At 41.8% G+C, this 23,538-nt stretch overlaps 1 protein-coding gene across 2 annotated transcripts in view; it reads left to right on the plus strand.

Moving 5' to 3' along the window:
• Nucleotides 1-468: 468 nt before the first annotated feature.
• The window catches only part of GPR176 (G protein-coupled receptor 176), a 36,547-nt gene continuing 13,477 nt past the window's right edge, over nt 469-23,538 (plus strand). The window contains exon 1 of one of the 2 annotated variants that reach the window (XM_037395596.1): nt 469-1,610. In XM_037395596.1, the coding sequence (XP_037251493.1) occupies nt 1,382-1,610 (229 nt within the window). In that variant the 5' untranslated portion in view covers nt 469-1,381. The remainder of the gene's footprint in view (nt 1,611-23,538) is intronic. The other variant, XM_037395598.1, reaches the window with a different exon arrangement.

Consider the following 23,538-nt stretch of genomic DNA (forward strand, 5'->3'; position numbering starts at 1 on the left):
GGTTAAAGGCGAATGTGCACCCACTATACGGATGCACACGTTTTACACAATTAAAGCCCAAACCCATTATGCATACGAAGGCGTTTTTCCGACGCATTATGTATTTTAAAAAATCTCAATTTTAACAAATAATACATATATCTAGAAGCTAGCACGGTCTTTTGAAATTCTGTCCTCAGAATTACGGACCCGTTTTACAATACCGGTTTAGAAACTCGAGACTTCCAGACACCACCCGCCCACCGACGCCAAGCTGCGGGCGCCCTGCCCACCCAGCCGCGACCACCCCACCGCTCCCCAGTAAAATGGCGGCCCCGCCGGCCCCTCCGAGTGCCGCGCCCACGTGATGGCGGCCCCCCCGCCCCTGGGGAGCGCGGCGGAGGCGGGAGCTCAGCGCCCCGCCCCGCCCCGCCGGGCCACCGCCTCCCGCGGGCGGCGGGGCTTGGCGGCGGGCCGCAGTGTGGAGCGGCGGGGCTGCGGGCGGCGGCGGCGCGCGGTTGTGCGGTCGGGCCGCGATGTTGTCTCACGTACGAGCGGGGCTGCCACCGCCAGCCGCGCTCGGTGCCGGGCGCGCGCAGAGCGGGTCACGCGGGATCGTACGGAGGCTTTTTGGTTGACTGGGGGCTCGAGTGCCCCCCGCCTTGGGATTCCAAACCAAATTAATTTTCCCCGAGAAATAGCTGGAGTGCAGTGGAAGCCATTGAGCGGTCATTTACTTCCTTGGACGCTGTGTAAGGGTCTTCTGGGCGTCCAGCGTCGCGCAGAGCAAGGAGGGACGCGGGACGGAGCCATGTCTCACCACAGGAGTGGGCAGGAGGGAGGAGAGCGCTAGGAGATGTACAGCGGGGAAAGAGGTGTCTGTCCTCTGCCAGGGCTGTGAGAACGGCTAGCGCCAAGGCTGAGAGTGGCGTGGGGGGGACACAGCTTGCGGTCCATCAACTTTTCCAAAATGGATTTAACGTATAGTAAGTCCGTGAGCGCGCGAGCGTGTGCGCGGCGGGCGTGAGGTGACCTTCTGGTGGGGTTGGGAAGACGAGCTGCCGTGGGGACTGTAATGTCCTCGTTCACCCTTATCGCAGTAAAACGTGCAAAGGAAACGCTGTGGTGTGGTGAAGTGAGAAATATGGGACAGCTAATTGCAAGGAGGAGCCTGCTTTATTTTCTGCTTTTCTGTACCGGCTGTCACGATTTGTAAGGTAGAAATGTGAAAAGCCAGCCCTGCCTTCCGGGACACAGAAATGTGAAGGTGCCACGGAGTGTCAGAGACGGGGCTTTATCCTTAGAAGCACCTTTTTGCCGGTTGGCTCCACTGAGTCATTAAAGGCAAGGGCTCCATAACCTGTGGTTATTAGGTGGCAGCAGGGAAGGCAGGAACTTGGCCATGGGGTACGACAAAAGCTGGATCTCGAGGAACGGAAGCGAGCACGCCCCATACCAGGCTGTCACCAGAGCTCTGGAGTTGAGGAACACCTCGGCTGGGCAAATGGTGTGGCAGGGTGGGAATGGCAGCGAGGCTGGCGCCGTGGAGCGTGAGGAGCACGGTGAAGAGCAGACCTACAGGCTTTTCACTACCACGGTGCAAATTGTCATCTTCGTAGGCTCTTTGCTGGGTGAGTGTGTGTCACCGGAGTTTTTTGTTCATGTGGTTTGTTTATCCTTGTGGTCAGGGACTGCAGACCAAACAGTAACCAGCATGATTTTCTGTCTGTCTTAATGACTCTTCTTTTTGCATCTTAGGTCCTCAGGTGTATGATTTCAAGTTCCTTGTGGGTTTTTGATGTGTAAAAAGCTATTACTGTGAAATGTTATTCATCACAGATGAGAACTGGTACATTACATGCATATGTTACTTAGCAAACTTTTCTACCAGAACTTAAATAAGCAAAAATTAAGTGGGTTGCTTACCTCCTTATTTTCAACTGTAACGGGATCTGTTCTCTTTACTATAGAAAAGGGTGTGGAGTGTTTTAAACAAGTTTTACTGAATTTCTGTTTCACACTGCACTAGTTCTGTGTGTCCTGCAGATTTAAATTAATTCTTTGGAAGTACTTTATGCTGTAAATATGCGTAACCATATCCAATCTTGTCTACTTGTTAGCCTTAAAGTAGGAATCATTGACTTTAAGTATGTTGTAGTAAACTAGCAATATATTGCCATATAACTTTAGAAATGCGTGTGTGCATTTGCTTTCAAGGTGCTTATAGTATGTAGTTTTGTTATGAATACATGTGCATTTCTTACAAAAAAAAAAAAATGCAAAATAAGCCTTATGGTGATTCCAGTTAGCACTGTTTGGGAGATCAATGAGCAGATTTCAGTAACATGCCACTACTATCTAAATCATTCAAAGCTGGTTACTGGAAATGATGAGGCTTTCCACACAAGGCTTGACTGGGAAAGCCTCCAGCTCTCTCAGGAGAGTTCAGTAGGACTTTGCTGATGGTCACTGGCTGTTATTATCAAGGATTTGTTTCTGCTTTCCCTGATCTTGAGTAATGCTAGAATCTGTTTCTGTAGTCATGGTAATTAATTCTAATACCCATTTCTTCTTGGTAATATTTACTATCACTTAAATTGTTGCTAAGAAGATGGTAAACCTAGTTTTGGGACAGCATTGAGCTCTGGGCTCAGTCAGCGAAACTGATTATTCCTGTAAATCACTGAGACTTTTGGCCTCAGCTGTTCTTCTGTACAGTGGGAGTAATCCTCATGGTTCTTGCTTTTTTTCTATTTAGCACGTAGGTAGTGTGGGGAAATGACTCTTGTTTTCTGTATGTTGGGTAGTGCTTGACGCAAAATGATAGCCAGCAAGTAGTGTCCTAAAAATAACAATTTGGATGAGAAAAGTCAGAATTGTAGTTCTTTACTTTTTGGGTTTTGAGCTTTAAGAGTCATTTGGGTCATATGTCCAGTCTTACTTTCATGAGCATGGATCCTCCAACTTTATTTGAAGAAGAAAGCACACGCTCTTGTGTAGTCATGCCTTCAGCAGCTAGGAGTTCTTAAAAAACAACCAACCAAAAAATACCATAGCTATAAATTTTGCAAGACTACTGTAAGTCATGGTTTGGCACTCCAGCAATTTGCTTTTGAGAGGTGGACTCTGGGAAAAGATTTGGACCTGTTACAGGGGGATTATCAGCAGATTGGATGCTGGGAGGCTGATCAAGCTTCCAGATCAGTAATTTCTTCAGGCCTATCAAAGAGCAAAACAGGAGAGAAATCATGTTGTTTTTTAAATATGAAAACGCAGCAGATCAATGACAGATGTTAGCAGTGTTTCCATGAATTTACATGTGATGGAAAAATCATGAATTTACAGTGATGGAAAGCAACTATTTTTTTCAAACTACCTTCTTTTCCAGTCTCCCTGCTGCCCCGAAACACTATTTTAAGAACATTTATGATATGCTATTGTAACAGCTGAAAATTTGAGGTCTTTAAAAATGTCTTCCCATATCACCCCTATGAATGTATGGCTGTTCCCTCTTTACTGAATGGAAACAGAGCCACAAAGAAGCTGAAGCCCCCTTCTTCAGAAGGTCTTAGGGTTTTGGTACCTGCATGCTCAACCCTTATATGTGCCAGAAGTTTTGCTTGTGGGCATGCTGCACACTATCTCTGCATCAGTAGGGGAGAATAACTTGATATTTACCTCACACTTAGGCTTACACAAAGGCCATTAATTAAAGTTTTCCTCTTCATTTGTTCTACTGCCATGGTCCTTAGAGCCGTGGGTGGCATCCAGCTCTTCTCCATCAGGTGAGCCCTGCAGTTGAGTGGAGGAATAGCAGTTCTTTGGTCCAGGAAGTCTCAGATTTCTTTTTGCAGAGGGGAAACCCTTCAAGGGGAATTAGGACTCTCCTTCCCCCTGAAGCACAGATAGGGGAGGCAGGATGTGTGGGTATATGCCTCAGTCTGGATAATGTTTATGTCAGACCCCAGTACTCAGCAGTGTATGGCATGGAGAGTTCCAGGTCCTACAAGAGGGAAGAGTCACAGTCAGGGTTGTGAATTTAATTAGGGTTTCTGCTGCGCAGAAGAATGTGATAGTGATAGTTGTAAGAGAGATGGACACTCTGGTTTTTTTCCTCCTGTTTAAGACCATTATTAGAGACTTTTAGGGAGGCTTGTAACAGTAGGAGAAATTTTGTGTTAATTTTCACTAAGTTGTGAAAGGACAGTGCTATGGTGAGTGTTTCATGATACCTGCTGGAGGCAAGAAAGAGTCAAACTGTTCTGTATGGTTACCTTACAATATATTGAAAGCACATCCTCAATTTATTTATTTATTTTAGCTAGCAATAACGATAACACTAGATTCTAGAATTTTTGTCTTTGAAAGGGGTTATGCAGTTGTTACAAGCTTGCCAGAGCTTGAACCAGGGTGTGACCTTAACACCTGCCTCAGAGGATCTGACTGGTAGAACCAACCAGAAGTATCAAGAAGAGGCTTCTAACCGGCAGATTTTTTTCTATTGTTTTTTGTCCTAATTTGTAGAAATTATTCATTGTTAAAAATTGCTGATTTTGTAAAGAATCAGATTATTCCATGTTTGGAATGGACAAAACATAATTATGAGTGTAAAAATCTCTTATAATTGAGGGCAGTTAGGGATGAGAGTTCTTCATATAACTTGGTCGTGAGTTACGGAGTTAATGAGGCTATAAAGTGCTTAAATGCTACAGTTTTAAATAGCTGTTCATGTGACTTTGAGTCTGCACAAACTTCCTGCTGTTGCTCTTCCACTGCTTCTGTGGAAGTTCTCGTTTGGCAGACCACTTATGATTTTAATCTTGAAAGGCTGAAAAATAAAAGAGGGTAAATCTGCATCTCTGTACTTTGAACCCAACTAGTACTACCTGTTGCATGCTCCTTTGGCTGTAGCCTACTGTGAGGTTTCTGCACAAGACGAGGCATTGGAGAGAGGAATTTGGTCAATGCAGTTATCCTGATCAGCAGCTCCGTTTGCCTCTGTGAAGGAAAAGTTAGCAGTTTATTCAGGATTTGCAATCCATTTCTGTCTGTGGTGCTTAGCTGAGCGCATGAATTGGGGAATCGATTCGGGGACCTTCGTAATTGCTTCGCACAGGTTGGTGAACTTATTTCGCAAATGCACAAGGTGAGGTACCAAGTATGTTTGAGGCTAGAAGGCCTTGTAATAGCAGAGTGCCATCAGTGATACAAATTCATAAGAAAAGCATATGTTTTTGTGCAGTTTCTGAAGTTGCTCCTCTTTAAGCAGGAGTGAAGTTCTGCTTGGTTTTTTTTCTTCTTTTTTTTTTTCCTTTAAATCAAAGAAAGAGTTTTGATGGGTTTTGCTGACTGTGTAGGGTTTTATTTGGAAGAGGACTGACAAGTACCATTGGAATGGTAGAGAAGGAAAATTTGTGGTGTTCTCATGCCCATGGGAAGTTGGTTCGTCTTGCTGGAGAATAGTTAAACTTCAGCTTTTGATGATTTGTTGTTACCATAATGGTCAGCATGTCCCAGAGCAATGCAGGCTGCTGATGGTTGTGCCCATGACGCTCTTGTGCTAGGTTTTCTGTATGGGTAGGGCTTGTTGCTTGTTCTCACAGGGCAAGCACAGAAACCAGGAAGTTCAGGATCCATTCAAGGGGAAACCAGTTTTTGTTGCCTGCTACTGGGGTGAAGAGAAGACTGATTTGGCTGACTGAGATCCATGGGCCAGAGAAGTGAGGCTCTGCTGGCTTCTCCCATAGTGACTAATAGACTGGGAGCTACATTGGGCTGTGTGGATGTATCTGCATTAGCTTTACAGATAAGAGGACCCTAAGGCAAAGAAATTTCCACCATTTGAGAAGCATGCGGCACAGAAATTGCTATATTACCCTAGGAAACTGTTTCTTGGGTTTTAATTCCGTTCTTCCCCTCCTGAGACCTGTGTAAACTGGGTGCATTCTAAATTTTCTCTGGTTCGTTCTTTTATCATGATGACCATATAGTGAGATGGAGCTCATGCAGTGGTTTCAATTCCATTTTTGGGGGCATATCTCAAGCTGTTTGGGCTTCTAATATAGAAAACATGCTGTGTGGATTAAATACAGTATGGTAGGACTGCAACTAGCACTGCAGTGTGTTTCAGTAATGCACAGTAGAGCAGCCAGGCTGCAAAGGGGGATCACTAATGCTGTTGGTGTTACTCATCACAGTCAGAAGAAATAGAGGCTTCAGATCTTTCAGTCTGAGGTCAAAGGGGTAGAGCAAAGCTTACACGTTGTTTTTCATTGGATTTAACCTGAAACAGTATTTTTTAATTCAAATAATTTCTTCCCTCTACCCCCTCCTCCAGCATGAAAAGAAAACAGCAGAAAGCTCTAGTATATTCTTGGCTGCTATTCAAAAATAAATAAACAGTTTATGAAAATAGACTATTTGAACATGGTAACTGTGAAAAAAATGAGCTATTTGAATCAGAAGAATACGAGTTACTGCTTTTACTTGTGTGGCTGTCACTAGTTTGAAATAGGATATACGTGGACAATGACTTTTAAATAGGTGACAGACTGATGAATGGCAATTCGAAGATGCTTTTTTGTTTTTTTAAAGCTGGGGATGACATAGGGCTCCTTGTCAAAAGTGAGTAAATTTTTAATAGCATTGTTTTTATCAAAGAAGATTTTTGAGATCAGATTAGCAGTGAATATAGGAATAGAACAATATTGCTCCACAAAGGATATTTTTCTCTTGCCATTAGAGGTAATCAATCTGCAGAGACTAATTACTATGTTAGCACAGCAACCAAACCTTTGACAGAAGGAAGAGGGAGTATTACTTCTGAGCTTTGGTGGGGAAAGGTTGCTAGAGGTGACTGCAGCTGCTTTCAATTGAGTGCAAGCAGTGGGAGGGCATCCTGGAAATGAAGGAGAGGATCTCCCAAGGATTTATAGCCAGTGTGCACAGTGAGCTTAGCTTGAAAGGGGGATAAAATTGCAAAATGCAATGGACAATAGCACCTCCTGTTATTCTCAGGAGAAGGGGAAGGAAGACCAGGAATAAGAGTTTTGAGGGCAATCAGAATGTTAGCTGTCACTCTTGACATGGATTTTTCCACAGTTCATTTATTTACATACCGTTGACTGTAGTTAAATGGCAGAGCTTATATGAGCTGTGCTTTTACTGATGTACATGTGCTACCATGTAGTTCATGTCATGTTAGGCTTAGGTGAGATTATATCCTGTTATCGTGAGTTGTAGTTTCTATTCTTTTCGTATTTTGTATTTCCCAGGTCTGAGAGTCTGTATGTGCTCCTGTTAGCCATGTAGATAAAAATGAATGAATTTCTTCTTTTAAAAAATCATTCTTTTCAGGCTTCTAGGAAGAAGTCCCCACACTAGACACCTGATGAAAATTACAATTACAGTGCCAGTGCCTACTTGCTAAACTGAATATGCTTCTTACAGTGAGTAAAAAATGCACAGAAAGTTTCCCAAATAACCCCAAATCCAGGAAATTTTCCCAGACCTTGTAGATCAGCACCTCAAAGAGCCTCATTCCCCAAACCCCAATTATTTATTACTTGCTCTTTGGTCTTCCCAAATCTGTCTTACACAGAAATTTTACTGGAAAGGCTGAGGATGCTCTGATACAGTTGAACTCTATTCTAGTGGTTATAGTACTTTTTTGGAAGCTGTGGGTTAGATTGGTCACCTCCTGGTTTCTAACCATGCTGTGATGATATCAAAGGGAGATGTCCTTTGAAAGAAAACAGTGCGCTTTTAAACAGGTACCAGACTTCCAAGTGAAAAGTGAACTTGTGCTGGCTTCCCAGTGGCCTGCAGGACAAGAAGAGGAAAGGCTTCAGGCTTACCCCTTTTCCTGAGGATTTCGCATGAGCTGTTTGTCTCCCTGCCCTTGAAACTGATTTTTCAGCTCCCTGCCTTGACACCTGTGCACAGAGATGTAAAATGGAATTGTTACAGCACCTCATTTATAAAGGGATAGGTCCCTTCTAAGATACAATCCTAAAGTAACTGGCAGTCTAGGTAATGTGTTTGTAAAGATAAATGTATACTAGCATAAGGAATAAATATTTGTAGCTTGGAATAGCTACCAGTGAGGTTTGCCACAGGCATCTTCTATAAAGAATGAAGCAGGAGATCTTGCAGTAAAAAATACTGCAGGTACATGATTAAAGACTGGACTGAGAGAATTTTTAAAGAATGAGGGGCATGTCTGCAACAGCTCCAGCAAAAATTTGTAGCTCTGCCCCCAAAAAGGGTAGAACCATCTTGGGGGGGGGGGGGAGGGGGGGAAGGTCTGGGGATGGGGAGGATGATGTTTTGTTTCTGCTGGTGTCATCCTTGGAAAAATTTGGGTTGTTTTAGATGAAATCTTCTAAACCAGGCACTTTGCATAGATTAACTTTGTTGCTGATTAGCTGGAATAGTTACAGTTTGGCAAAGCAAAAAGTGACTGAAAAACAAGTCTAATAAAAAGCATCAGACAAATTTAATTATATGAGTGGTAATATTTGCATGTAATGATTGCATAGTAATAACATATTACAGTATAATAACATTATGGAAATAATTTCCTCCTGCATTTTTGTGTGTGTGGTTCCAAGCCTCAGGAATAATGGACCCTTCAGCAGTAAACCCAGTTCAGGTTGCAGTCTTGATGAAGTCTGTCTGGAATAGGTCTTATGTGTTTTCAGGTGAACTACTAAGCAATTCTCTTTGGAAGAAAAATTGAGTTTGGGGAGTGGGTGCAGAAGAGGGGTTGTGAGAGCCCCCGTGGCCCCTGTTGCTATGGAGACCTCTCTTCTTCCTGTGCTTCTGCAGAGGCGCCTTGTCTGGCATCGGCTGAGGGGCTGCTCGGATATCGCCGTCATGTTTTAAAAGAGAGGCACTGGGAAAATAATGCAGTGATTTATACCTGAAATACAAGAGCCTGATGCTCTGGGGATACTGCATGCTAGAGCGTTCCTCATACACGTGCTTGGGCATTAACCAGTGTCTTTAGACATTGTGTATGTTGAGGATGTTAAAACTGATGGCTATTTAGGATGAAACTGATGGGTACCAGTCATTTTACTGTCTGTTGTCTCTGTGTGGACACTTTAATGACAGCTGGGAACCAGAGCTGTTTAACTAAGTGACTGGATGTCTGATTTGCCTTTTCTATTTTTTTGTATTAAGCTGTTTATTTCCCTTAGCCTTTTCAGAGGAGCATTAGCTGTAACCGCTTTGGGACTGTGTCAGTCTGAATCAGGTGCTCCTTTGTGCCTTTTGGCTTTCCCCAGTTTTTAGTTTAAATGTTTTCCTGTAATTTTCAGCCTGACTCCAGTTTGGTGAAGGTACAGCCAGCCTGTCCTCCTTTTACAGATCTGTCTTATCCCGAAAGGTACCCCATTTCTTAATTTCTTAATTAAAACCCCCTTTTCAGCATCACCATCTTATTCATATGTTGAGACTCCAGATTTCTGCCTGCTCTTAGCATATAGAGCTCTTAATAAGTCTCTTAATGACAGTGGTTATGAAGATCCTGGTCCTCAGTATCCTAGTTGGTCATCTGAACTGAGCCTCCAGAACACCCCTCTGACACTTCCCTGTGTGGCCAGTGCTGATACAGACTGACTATTGACCCTGTTCTTCCTTGTGAGCTATTGGGAGATCCCAGGTCTGCTTCCTTCACATCTTACATGTAAGTTACTGCGCAGTTCTTCTCCAGTGTCTCAAAGCTGGCTAGCTCTGTGCCTAGTAAAGCAACCTCCTGCCACTGCTGCTTTCTGTCCTTGGAGTCCTTTCTACTGCAGATGCATCCAGTCTGCAAGAGCATGTTCTTGCCCAGATGGATGCTGTCCTTCCCTGAGACTTGCATCCCCAGCACAAGAGCTGCTGCAGTGGAGGTGAGACTATGCAAAAGTGTTCCTATAGGCCTCATCTGGGACCTTTTTATTTCTCTTTGCTGTTCCTGTTTGGCCATTCCCACCTGAAGAGTATGAGGACCAGGAACTCCTTGTACTATACACATACCTCTACCCCCAGAAAACTGGTCCCTGAATAGATAGTCACATGTGCTGTGCTGTGGCCAGTAGCACTGTCTGTCTGTTCCTGAACTTTGACTGCATGTTGAGCTAAACATGTTAATTTTTTAAAAAATTATTAGTTTAGCTTGTCTTTTTTTCCAGTGTGGTACTGTACCCTTTGTAAGATGCTTAGCAGTGAAGTAAAATGTAGCCTATACGAGGTAAACTGAGTGAGTGTGTGCACATGTGAGTGTGTGTGTAGAAGCAAACTCCTCTGTATCTTTGTCGGTGCAGGCTTCCAGTGCACTCTTCCATCTTGGCTGCCTCTGTTTGCTACACTCCTCTGGTTATTTAGCTTCTGCTTTTTGTCTTCTTGTTGCCTCCATCCCAGGTACACTCAGCCCCCTTGTCAAGATCAAGGGACTACCTTGCAGACCTCTTTGCATCACACCCTCTCACATCCTCTGCAGCAGTCGCCTGGCAAACACTCAGAGCAGCCTCAGCAAACTTCCACTTAGCCAAAGCATGTGGCCACCAAAGGAAACAGACCAGCCCCAGACTCACCAATCTTGCTTGCCTTCCTGGTGTTCCTGTCTTTCCTGGGCAAAACAGCTGTGCCACCTGTCCTATTCAGTTGCCTTTTGCTATATGTACTCCCACCACAGAGAGATAAGCATCCTATTTTGTTTGGAGTGCACAGATACCCTGTGATGGCTGGATGTAACATCCATCTGGTTTTTGCTGATACATCGTGTCTCCATCTTGTGTGGGTTAAGTCTAGGAAACCACACGTATGTGTACAGTGACACTGTGTATGGTATGTGACTACGAATCATCAGGAAATTATAGTGGGATGTTGTGACTTATACTGTTGTTTAACATGTCCATATTTTTTTTGGAGCATGTTTTAAAAGATACAGTTGTTATGTTGCCCACTCCACCTAAACATTGATGCATTAATACAAAAATGGAACATTGCAAAGAACATAATGTACAGGTCAGCAGAATTACTATAATACTTACAGAAAAAGCTGCAGAACTCAAAGGTGTATTACAGAATGCTATTTTACTTCACTTAGAATTTTTTTTGTCTATTATCCTTATTTTCATCCAGTACAGTTCTCTGGTGTTCATGCTAGCTTTGGCTAAGTTCAGTATTCTATGTCTGCAGTTTAATTCGAACAAAGAAATAAATTGCCACCACACTAAAATTTTTCTGACTGTAAAGGACAGCAAAGACATCTTTTGTTTTACTCAGTTTTTAAAATACCATCAGCAGAAGAGAAGAATATGGTTAAAGGAGATACTAAAACACCCATGCAGTTGGCAAAGGCTGATACTGCATGATGTGGTACCAGCCTCTGGAGACTTACATTGATTATTTTAAGCATTTAAGAATGTAAAATTGTACTTCAGGTTCCAAAGGAGCTGAAAAACACTGAACTACTCTTTGGATTCTGTTTCTCCAGAATTTCTTAGAGCATAATGTGGACAGATCTGAATAAGTAGCTGTCTCAGAATACCTTAATATTTGCTGAGGCTAATCCGATGGTTAGAGGTGATTGCTTTCTGACCAAAACCGCAGGTTACATGGTCAAAGATATCTCTGTGGGATAGGGCCTAAACCAAAGAAATTATATGTGGAAATGTCTAGGAATGGCAAATAGAGTCCTACAACCTCTGGTATCTATATACGCTTGTGGTGGTTTGACCCTGGCTGAATGCCAGTGCCCACAAAAGCCGCTCTGTCACTCCCCTCCTCAGCTAGACAGGGGAGAGAACATGAAAGGCTCATGGGTTGAGATAAGGACAGGGAGATCACTCAGCAATTACTGTCATGGGCAAAACAGGCTCAACTTGAGGAAAATTAGTTTAATTTGTTACCAGTCAAATCAGAAAAAACATCTTCCTGCCATTCCCCCTTCTTCCTGGGCTTAACTTCACTCCTGATTTCTCTACCTCCTTAATGGGGGTTACAGTCAGGTCATGACGTTGTCTCTGCCGCTCCTTCCTCCTCACACTTTTCCCCTGCTCCAGTGTGGGGTTCCCTCCCATGGGAGGCAGTCCTCCATGAACTTCTCCAACATGAGTCCTTGCCAAGGGCTGCAGTTCTTCACATGCTGCTCCAGAATGGGTCCATCTCACGGGGTGCAGCCCTTCTGGAACAGACTGCTCCAGCATGAGTCCCCTGTGGGGTCACCTGTCCTGCCAGCAAACCTGCTCCAGCCTGGGCTCCTCTCTCCATGGGTCCACAAGTCCTGCTAGCAAACCTGCTTCAGTGTGGGCTGCCCATGGGGTCACAGCTTCCCTCGGGCACCCACCTGCTCTGGTATGAGGTCCTTCATGGGCTGCCGCTGGATATCTGCTCCACTGTTAACCTGCATGGGCTGCGGGAGGATAACCTACCTCACCATTGTCTTTACCATGGGCTGCAGGGGAGTCTCTGCTCTGGTTCCTGGATCACCTCCTTCCCCCTTCTTCTTTACTGACCTTGAGGTCTGCAGAGTTGTTTCTGTCACATAGTCCCACTCCTTTCTTCCAGAGCAGTTTTTTTGTGCAGTTTTCCCCTCCCCCCCTTTCTTAAATATATTATCACAGAGGTGCTACCATTGTCACTGGTTGGCTTGGCCTTGGCCAGTGGTGGGTCTGTGGTGGAGCTGGCTGGCATTGGCTCTGTTGGATGTGGGGGAAGCTTCTGGCTTCTTCTCACAGAAGCCACCCCTGTAGCCCCCTGGCTACCAAAACCTTGCCATGCAAACGCACTACAATGTCGCTACCAAGTGATCTTTTCTTCATTTAATACAATGTAGAGAGCTAACAAAGGTGCTAGCTATTTGCATAGTAGGCTGTTAATAATGTTACAATTACGTATCTTTGCATCATTGATGAACTCTTGTTACATTCTGCTATGTTGAGAGAGCAGATAATTTCACAGTTCTGAGACTCTGATGTCTGAAAGATAATTTCTTTGATTTTTGTTTGGAGGGGTGGAGGGAGACCTGGTTCAAGTCTGTCCCTGGGTGAATTAGGGTGGGTTAGGCTGCTTGCAGGCTGTCTGCAAGGCTTCTCTGTGGACTGGAAGACAGGTGGTCTTTGAGTTTGCTTCAGTCTTCAGTCAAGGCCATCTTCATATGTTGTGTGGAAGTCTAATATATATAATTATATATATATATCATAATACTAGTCTGGAAGAATGAGACCACTCCTTTTTTTAATTGTTGAAAACTGACTCTGTGGGCTTTCTGACCCGTATATCCAGCTACAGTGTGAAAGCAGGTTATCTCTGAGACTGGTGTGGCAGCCTGGGTGAGATGGCTTTGGGTCTTACATTGCTGCAGGGTAGAAAGAATGGGTAAACCCAAGCAATAAGAATAGCCTGAACATAAACTGATACTGCACATACCATGCTGCAAATAAATGGCTCTATGCAGTCTGTGTTGGAGCCTCAGGTGGCAAAAACGGTATTGCATTTCCATATATTCTCAGTTACTAGCATAAAGTACAGCATGATCTGTATAAGGTAGCAGCAGCTCTTCAAATGAAGTATGTTTTATTTTATTTAAGGAATAGAATTTATCAAATTATTTTATTTTAGACATGGACTTGATGTGTTGGGCTCTACCACTGACTTATCCAGGCACACTAAAGAAGAACCTACTTTTGCTGTGCAGCAAATGAAATCTGTTTATCTACTCGTCTTTTAAAGATGTGTTTTCTGGGAGATAGGAAGGTTGGCCTTTTGGGATAATTTGCTGTTTAAAGAAAGAAAGAAAAAAAAGCAGTATCCATCTTTGTACACATTTTTGCTTTGCGAAGTAATAGTTGAGATTATTTACCTAATACATTACCTGTCATATCTAAGAGCAAAGCTTTTATCTGGTGTCTCTTATTCAGGCAATATGCTAGGTAATTTGTATGTTCTCATTTGTAAGCCCATGTTTACTTGCATTCGTTTACATAAACCTGCTTTAAATGATCACTCTTACTCAGTGTCAGGACCTCTCTTCAGATTAGAATGAAATTAATGTTCAAATGGTCTTTCACACCTGATGAAGTACCAACCATCCTGTGGTGGGGAGGCACCTGAGCTACGAAACTACCACACCTTGGATACAAGCATATTGGCATAGTGTGCTGAGTTTTTTTGGTGCCTGGCTTTATTAAGTGACAGGTGCTTTAATCAGTTTAATCTCATAGCACAATCATTGCTCTTGAACTTTGATACCTTTATCATTAAACTTGTTTAACATCTTCAATTTCACACACACAAGTGATTGCCACCAACAGAAAAAAATCTCCCCTTCTTTCCTCTGCCTTCTCCAACCTCTTGTTTTGTAACCTTTAGTTTAAACACTGAGAAAAGAACAAGACTTGGTGAATATCCAAGTAGGCAATAGCTATTTAAATATCTGATAAGAATCTCTCAATTGTTTATGTAGACAAAGTGTGGCAATGAGTGTTGTGCAGCTCTTACACCTGATGAGGTATGCTCCAGGCAGCACTGAGTGTTGTATGTGTGGGAAACAGGGCATTTGAGTTGGTCCTGATTAAAAGTACTATTTTTACTAGGGAAGAGCATGGTGAAAGTCATTATCAGCCTTATCATCTTCACCATTACCACCCGCTGCACTGGCAAGGGCAACAAGTGGAGGACATTTGTCTTGAGACCCCATTGCTTCCCCTCCATGTCACCACAGGGCAGAGTTTTTTGTATTACCCTTCTCTCTCTTTTTCTCGCCTTTGTTTTTTTAATCTCCAAATTAACTTTGAAGTCCATGTATGTCATCAGCTGTGGACACCATGAATAAAGTTTTGTGCACTTAAGCCAGTGTCAACATCCTTGGGGCAGTGAATGGAAACTGCTCAGACACCACAAAGTTTCCAAACCTATTTCTGGTCTCTCATTCTAGACATGGCCAGGCTCAGTCTAGTCAAGACTATGTAACTTTGCTTTTTGCTGTAACAGTCTGCTTCATGTCTCTAAAGCTTCTGATTTCTAGAGTGGTTTCCTTAGCTATGTCTTGAACTAATTTACTGTTCTTTTGGTTTTCCTTGACTTAATAATTTTAGTTAAGTTTTAAACTCAAGGTGAGCTTGTATTATTCATTATAGATCAGTATTTGGAATTGTGCTTCCTCTACATTTGGAAGCCTTCAACATGTCTGTATAAGTTACTTTTCATTTTGCCTGAAGTTGTCTGAAGAACTTGTAATTTAGATTTCTAAAGTCCAAAGAGCAAAGCAAGCAGGAAAAGAAGCTAGAACATGTGATGGTTATAGCAGAAGGAGCAATGGTTGTGATGTGCATATATGTGCATACAACTGAAATGGTCAGAAATTGTGAGTCTTGGCTGTCTGCCCTGAGAAGCCATACAGATGTGTGTTCACCATCTCCTTAATATCAGGCTTAGGATGTGAAGCAGCAGAATCATTATCTGCTCTTGCAAAATTGGGCCATAAGTGAATTCCAAAGGTAACGTGGCTACTTAAGGAACCCTGTGATCTTAATTTCATTTCTGGTCTCTCACTAGACAGTGGCCAGGCTGTACTTTTGGAATCTCTGGAAATCAAATTTTCTTGTACTCTTGATTTAAAAAACCCCGAACCACACACAAAAAACTCCCCACTTCTATATTGCTTCAGCTAAGTTATTTTTAAAATCAATTTCGATTTGCAAAATGATTCACTACATGGAAGAGTCTTAATTAGAAAATCTGTGCTGGCTGTTGAGTACTTTCAGTTGTTCTGATTAATTGGATACTACCAGTGTGTGGAATAATTCTGCCACGACTGGGGGAGTCTTTTGAACAATTTGCTGCTGCTCAGGGGTTCCCAAAAGATTGATTATGAACTGAGACCATCACAGGAGCATGCAATAACAAAAATTATGCAATGCGTTTTGAACTCTGACAGTTAAAGCCTATAAAAAATGGAATAAAGACTGAAATCTGACTGTTGTTATGGACGTAAGTTATAGGCTATTACTCTATTCTATGGAGAGGACAGCAGTCAGACTGAAGAGTTTCCTCACGTCTCCTTTTCCCTGTAACCTTTTGACTCTGTTTTGTTGCTAAACCCTCTGAGTACAATCAGAGATATTTTTTTGATAATTATCTTTTTGGCATGGTAACTACTGCAATAGCAGCATGTAATAGCAGTCACAGATACTAGTACTGTGTTAGCAGTCAGCAGGGAATATGAAATTATAGACCTGTACTGCAGCAATACTTACCCAAGAAACATGTGTTAGAAAGTGCTATATATTTCAGTGAAGCAGTGGGGAACCTGGGTTTGATCTTCAATATAAATGAGGAGTTTTGATTTATTGTATTTAGCTTGCTTTCACGTTAGGAAACCTGCCATAGAGACAGCTACCCCAGCTGGAGTAGAGAGGGAGCTTGTCTGGTCAAACCAAAAAATTAAGCTATGTACAGGTTAAGAGTAGATCCTGTGTGAGATAGTTGCCATCTTTTTAATGTTCTCTTTCTTAAGGAGGAGGAAAGTGGCAGCATGCAATGTTTTATTTTTTTAACTGGAAGATGAAGTGATGTAGGTCTGAGATCCACCGAGAGACAGGGCAAGAGATGGGAGACAGGTGCACCTGTAGCATAGCTGATAGCAGGACTCTGTGCCCAGGTCAAAGCTTGAATACAGCTGCTGGAGCCATGGGCAGGGGTTTGGGGGTCCCACATGAGGCCAGTTGGGGCCACTAAAGGCCCTCATAGTCGGTGAAATTTACTTTTACAGTTATGTGCAAAAAGCACATAAGCAAGGTTAATGTTAATATATGACATTATGTCTGTATGAAGGTATGTGTAACCCTACTATGAGTGTTAATGGCAGTGGTTAGTGCTTCTCAGAACACCTTTCTGGCTGGTAGAGGATGGCCTTCTGTTTGCCTTTCTTGCCCAATCTTTCCCAGACTCTGTCCCTACTTAAAAAGTTAAGAAAAGTGATAGGTGCAGTAGCTTGCTGAAAACTCATCAGGCAGTGCACCCAGATCTGTAACATGCTTGCCTCTCCCTGCTCTGGTCACTCAGGCCCGATAAGGAAAAAAGTGTTCTCCACTCTCTGCAACATCTTGTACCTTCTAGTAGCTGGTAAAAGAAAGCAACTGAAATCTCAGTGCAGCGGTTAGCACAAGCTGCACTGCTGAGCCGGGGCTGGCACGGCTCAAGAGGTGATGTGGGTGCTGAATCCCCCGTGCATGGGTGAGGAAACCAGCGCCTGCCACATGGCTTGCTTTCTCACTATTTATCACGGTGAGGGCTGAGAGAGATTTCTGTGCTCTGTTACCTAAGAAGAGAAGTCTTACACTGGGTAACAAGTGACACAGAAAGAGCAGTGTTATGGTGAGGTGCAGAGAGAAAGGGTGTTGAAGTAGGAGAGGCTCCTTCTGCAATAGAAGTATGTGCAGAAGACCGGATGGGGTTGTTATTTGGAGCTGGAATGTATTGGTGATGTTTCAGTAGGAATGAGGGAGATCCCTGTATTTTTGTTATGTCTGGAAAAGAAACATTTTGCTGATTTACTACCAGCTATTACCACAAATCAATGTCTTAGGAAAATAAAGTTGCTGGCCACCCTATTTTATGGGATGTTATACCAGGTTCTATGTTCTTGCATGTGTTTGTCTGGTTCATGTTAAAGGCCTTGGTTACTTTTCATGAAGGTTTTCATAGAATATTTATAGGGAAGTCAGTCATCAGAGCAAAATGTTTTCAGAACAGAATAGAACAGGTGCTCAAAAGTTATAAATGTGACTTTATAACTGGCTAACCTTTCATTTGTTTACTGCTTCTAAAAAGGACAGCAGCTGATATTTTGTTGTAACATCTGAGCTCAGGAACTGTTGGCAGATCTGAGTTTTCCTTTATGGGTCCAACCTGGACCTCAGAACTGTAACGAAGTATGGGAGTTTGCTTTGGTTTGCCTTGCAAAAATGGGTAGGTGTCAAGAAACTCTGTCATGCCTAGAGCAATGGGACTACTGTCCCCCATCTGTGTGGACTCAAAGAAGAGTGGAAGTATGCTGAAAGTGTTTTATCATCCTTTGCATCCAGAAGTATGAAGTCACAGATGTGATTTGTGCTTAAGAACCAAGCGTTTAGACTCCTCATGGCTGTTTCTTGCAAAAAAAAAAAATCTTTGTATCATGTTGCAGTACTGAGAGGGCTTGTTTTGTAAGGATCTTATGTTCCAGCAGGTTAATGAAGTTTGGAGTGGCCTAAAGTTTCTAAAAAAAGCAATGTCAACCTGCCTTTCTAGCATTATTAGGACATTTTTCTGTGTTTGTATAGGTTTTTAATGATAAAGGAAATTTTGTTCTTAGAAAACATTGTTAAAGCTGTCAATTTGTGTATTTTCAACTTCTCAAGGGTAAAAAGGAGGTTAGAGGTTATCTTTAATCAAGTTAGTTTATTTTCAGTGTCTTATTCTTAATTCAGTTGAGTTAGCATGATCAGAACTAAGCCTTTCTTGGCCCAGTAAATATGGCAAGATTTTATTTTGAAAGGTGTGGAGTGAAGAATATGGGAGATTTCCCTAATAATTTGATTGTTATATGTTCTCTTGTGCTTTTTAAATGTGTTTTTTGCTAAAGATCATGAAAGTGTAAATCACTTTTTTCCACAAAAAGAAAAATAGAGGACTCCAGATGATCCTGCCACTGGTACTAAACAAAAATAATGCAATTGCACTGGAGTTTTACCTTCACCTGCTCTGATTGCATGCTGCGTAATACTGTGTGGAGCAAGTGCAATGATAATCCAAATAGATAAAATTAAGTTTAAAGGATTTTAAAGTAAAGGTTTTAAGTAAATATGCTGGAAAGTGCCTATGAAAATAGCTGAGTAATATTATTCCATGCAACACAGGTGAGCTGTGTACATGCTACAGTGTTAACACAGTATTTGTCTCAATAACAGCATCACAAAGAGTCACATTAGAGTCACAAAACTTAGCTTTGAAGATCACTTAGTATTCACATTTGTCATAAACTCTGCTTTATTTTGCAGTTTGTTTACTTGCATTTCAGTAAATGTAAGAAATATCCTTCCAGGTTTGTGCTAAACCAGATAAAAAAGAGCTCTTGTAAATAATAATAGAGATCAAAGAGTAATGAACAATTCTGATGTACAAGAGAGGTCTGTCTTCAGCCTGAAAGCTTCTTTTTCTATTCCCCCCCAACTTCTGCAGCTGGTTTAATATAAGATACTGCCTCCTGTACCGTCTTTGCCTCTCATTACTTTGCAGAGCTGTGGTTCTTGTGGGTGTTTGTAGTACCGAAATGGTAACGAAATGAGATTTTTTTTCTGCTTCATCCTCTGAAAAGAGACAAAGACTTCTCTTGTAGAACAATTCCATGAAATGTGCATGACTACTGGAATAAAATTTTAGCAATATTTCAAATGTATTTAAAAAAACCCAACAAACAACCATAAACAATTCAAATAGGGTAAAAATGGAAAATTAGTCAGTAAATTGAGTTAATAATGTTCAAAAAAGTAACACTTGGCAGAAAGAGGATACATTCAGAGAATGTCTAGTGGGTGAGAAGTAAGAAATGCAGAAGAAAACTGCTGAAATAATACATGCCTTGATTTGTAGCAATAGGTGGGTTGTATGTTTAATAAGCAGAGGTCAACAATAGAGCAACTAACATCTTGGTTATTTGTGGGTTTACTGGCTGTATCATAACAAGAAATGTTGGTTAACAGATGACTGCAGAGAACAGACATAAGAACCCTGTCAAGCTTTGCTAATGAGCATGTATTGGTATATGTGTATAGGAAAACACAGTAAGCTGTAGGTCATTTGATACAGATGCTGATTCGCCCCAATCAAGCAAGTCACTGCCTGGGTGCAGTTCTCTTTCGTGGAAGAGGTAGGATATACATACATGGTTCTTCTCTCTTGTTTCTGATGGTGACTGCTGCCTTTTAGTGGGGTTAGTTGTATGCTACATGTGTCTTACGTTCATTTAATTTTTGTATGTGCATGGTTAATCCATGGTAGACCTTATCAGGTTATATGTGTGTAGCAAGGCAATGAAATAACTTTTTAGTTTCAGAAAATAAACTTAAAACCTAATTGTAGGTTATGTTGTCCCAGCTTTGAACCAATTTTTTTCATATTGAAAAATCATACTGAATTTTTAATATGCTAATAGACCTGAAAATCCCATATATCAGCAAAAAGATTCTTTTTGGCGGCACCTATCAGCAAAATACAAGTTTAAAATTTTATGCGGCATATGGATGATTGATGAGGCACTTTGTGTCATCAGTGTGCAAGGAAACATATGGCAAAGTCTTAGCAGTGTTATGGCAGGTTTCAGGGTAGCGTATCTTCTGCTGTGCCCAGCAACTTATGAAGTCCAAATATGGATGGCCTAATTGTATGTCTAACACTAGGGAATTAACATGGTTGTTTTTCTGTAAGTTTCCTTTATCTTCCTTTTCTAGTAGGGCAGTCATCTGGATTCTTGGAAGGTTAAAAGAGAGCTTAAAAATTCTTTCCACACATTCAGGGGTATGTTTGGGGTGAATGCTGTGCAGTTTTATAGCTTGTCTTACCCTCTGAACTATGTTGTTGCTAGAGGGTGTTCAGACCTAGAATTTTTAAACCTTTTCTTATTGTTAAATGTCAGAAAAATGTCAGTATTTCTTCAGTTTGTGTAACTGAATCTGGCTTGCTTTACTTCAGTCAATCCTGGACACTTACATGTCTTTCTAGATTTTGAGTCATCAGTCTTGATTAGGTAATCATTGGCGTTGCTGAGGAGATACAAAACGTGGATCAAGCTGTATTTCCAACTTTTTTTAATAAAAGGGAAGGGGTGAGTAATAATACTAATTTTTCATAGTGTTTTCTGTAAAGGGATTCAAATGACAAACGATTGTGGCCCGTTTCACTAAGCCTAATGCTGTTCTGGGTTTAACAGTGCTTTCTTGCAGAAAATGGGCCTAGAAACAGCAGCGTTTCTTGCTGGGAGGATTTTTAGCGAAGAAAAGGGAACTGCAGTATTACAGGAGTAAAAGAAAGCAGACTGGAGAGTGGACACTACAAAAGACCTATACTGGAGTTCTGTTATAGGTTGGGGACTGTAGAAAAATGAGAGGAAATTTGGGGAGAGTCTTAATCAAGAACAGTTTTTGTAAGTCAAGTGCTTGATCAACAAAATCTCAAATTTTACTTCGGGGCTGGGTAAGTTTTAAGAAAAAATACCCAAACCAAAACACCACCCCTTGTATTCAGTAAGGCCAGAAATGTCAATGTGATCTTGACAGTGAAGCACCTTGCCTGCCCTGAGGTATCCCGTGGGAACACATCTCTTCTTCCCTTTGGCAAGTTGGAATAAATCTGATTTGGCTCTGTAAATTCATATTTCTTCAGTAAAATGCATCACTCTGGTAACTAGACAGTTTTTTTTTAATTTTATTTTTTATAGTATTTGATTTACGGTCATACTGATTTTTTCAGGTTATAACTCATGGTGTTTCAGATGTGTGTCAGAGTCTCCAGCTCTACTTCCTTCTTCCTAGCAAGTATTGTTTCAGTCCATTCACAGGGCTGGGAGGAGTGGAGACAACCATTCATTACAGTGTCAGCTGTGGAGGGAGGGAGGGGAAAAAAGCTTATTTCCAAATATAATGTAAATTAATCTCACTGTGCAGGACATATTAAGCATATGTAATTTCTGTCTGAAGACATCTGTGTATAAAGAATCAAGAGCAAATATAGCCAGTAGGTGACCTGGTGAATGGCTACATGGCAAAATTGTATAAAGAATAAACTTTTATCTCTGATAACCTGGCACTTTGGAGAGAGGGAAGCACAGTCAAACTGATGCAGAAATGACATCAGCTATTTCTTACTTGTATAAAGCAAAAAGAGAAAAAGTGCCATAAGACTGTGGGGTAGGCCAGAAATAATTTCTGCTCTATGAAATAGCTGTTATTATGGTGGCTTTCAGCTACAAACTCTATAATTTCAGCTGCAACAGAGGATGAAAATTGATGTTAATGGAGAGGAATAATTTTTTTTTAATCAAGTGTGCAAGATGGCCTCAATTACCAAGGGAAATAGAAAGTCTGTCTTCCAACTACTAGTAATTACCACAGGGTTTTAAAGTTGTGCTCCTCTGTTAAGTATCATTCGTTTTAAGTTGTGTGTATTTCTGCTTTTTTCCTGAGTAAATAAGCCAGGGAAAATCAGCTAACTAGTAATTTAGTCAAATTGTCCGGTTTGTTGTATACTATCAGACAGTACAGATCTTAAATATCCACTATAATACGATACAGCACAGCAACTAAATTATTTTATGTTTTGTCTTAATATCTTGAGTGAACAACTGGAAAAGTATTAGACACAGAAAAAACTTAATTTTGCACAACTACAATGTTATGGGCTATGTCTGTGTTGCATTCTGGTCTGGTAGCATTTTGTATGGGTATAGGTGTGAAGGCAGGAGGGAGTAGGACTCTTGAACAGCACAGGAGGTTGTCAGGACCAGAGTGGAAGGCAGAAAGTTATTCCTGTCTGCTGTGGATGCTGGAGCAGCTTACAGCTCAGGGCAGATGCTGGAGTGGCTGTAAAAGACCTAAGTTTTTCCACAGCCTCACAACTGCAAAACTGTCAAGTCTCCTCCTGGATCTGACTTTGGCATGTTGTGCAGAGAGGACAGGGGTCCTTCAGGTTTCTCCTGGAAGAACCTAGTAGGGACTGGGGCTGGCCTTCTAAATGAAGCAAAGCTGAGCCACATCTGTGATGTGAAAAGTCACATCTTAATAATCACATCTCCTTAACAGCACCAGCACGCCTGCGTATGAATTGCAGGTGCATGTGGGCAAAGTCAGACAAAACAGAAGCATTTGTCTGGACGTACATATGAGGCTACCAACAGAAGTGGCTACAGGCTTTTTACAAATAAACATTGCTACTTAAAAACGAATCTTGAACATACTTGTTCCTTGTGTTAAGACTGCTATTTACAATTAGATTCAGCACAGCAGTCAGGGAAGCTGAAGTCAGTTGCTGTGTTGCTCGACATCCCCTTGTGTAAGAAGTACCACTATTGCATCCCTTCAGTCATTTCTTGACATACAGGTTCAAAATGGCCCTTTTCTTTATAAAACAAATTACAAAAGCTGTTCCTCTTCTACTAAGGAAGATGAAGAACAGAGAGATGGGCTGTTCAGAAAAATTGCCTGCTTTGCTTGCATCACAGGCCCTGTAGTGTTTCAGTAATGACATCAGATTTGCTCTCTGAGGATTGTCATGGTTTAACCCTACCCAGTTAGCAACTAAGTACCTGTCTCTGTGTGATGGGGAGGAGAATCAGGGAAAAAAGTAAAACACGTGGTGTGCGATAAGAGCAATTTAATAATTGAAATAAATAAATAAATAAAATAATGAAAAGGAGACAGGAGTAAGATCCAAGGGAAAAAACCCAGTGATGCATAATACAATTGCTCACCACCTGCTGACTGATGCCCAGCCAGTCCCTAAGCAGCCATTGGCAGGCCGTAGCCAAATTCCTCC

The sequence above is a fragment of the Falco rusticolus genome, chromosome 7 (genome assembly GCF_015220075.1).
Source record: "Falco rusticolus isolate bFalRus1 chromosome 7, bFalRus1.pri, whole genome shotgun sequence".
NCBI classification, from domain to species: domain Eukaryota; kingdom Metazoa; phylum Chordata; class Aves; order Falconiformes; family Falconidae; genus Falco; species Falco rusticolus.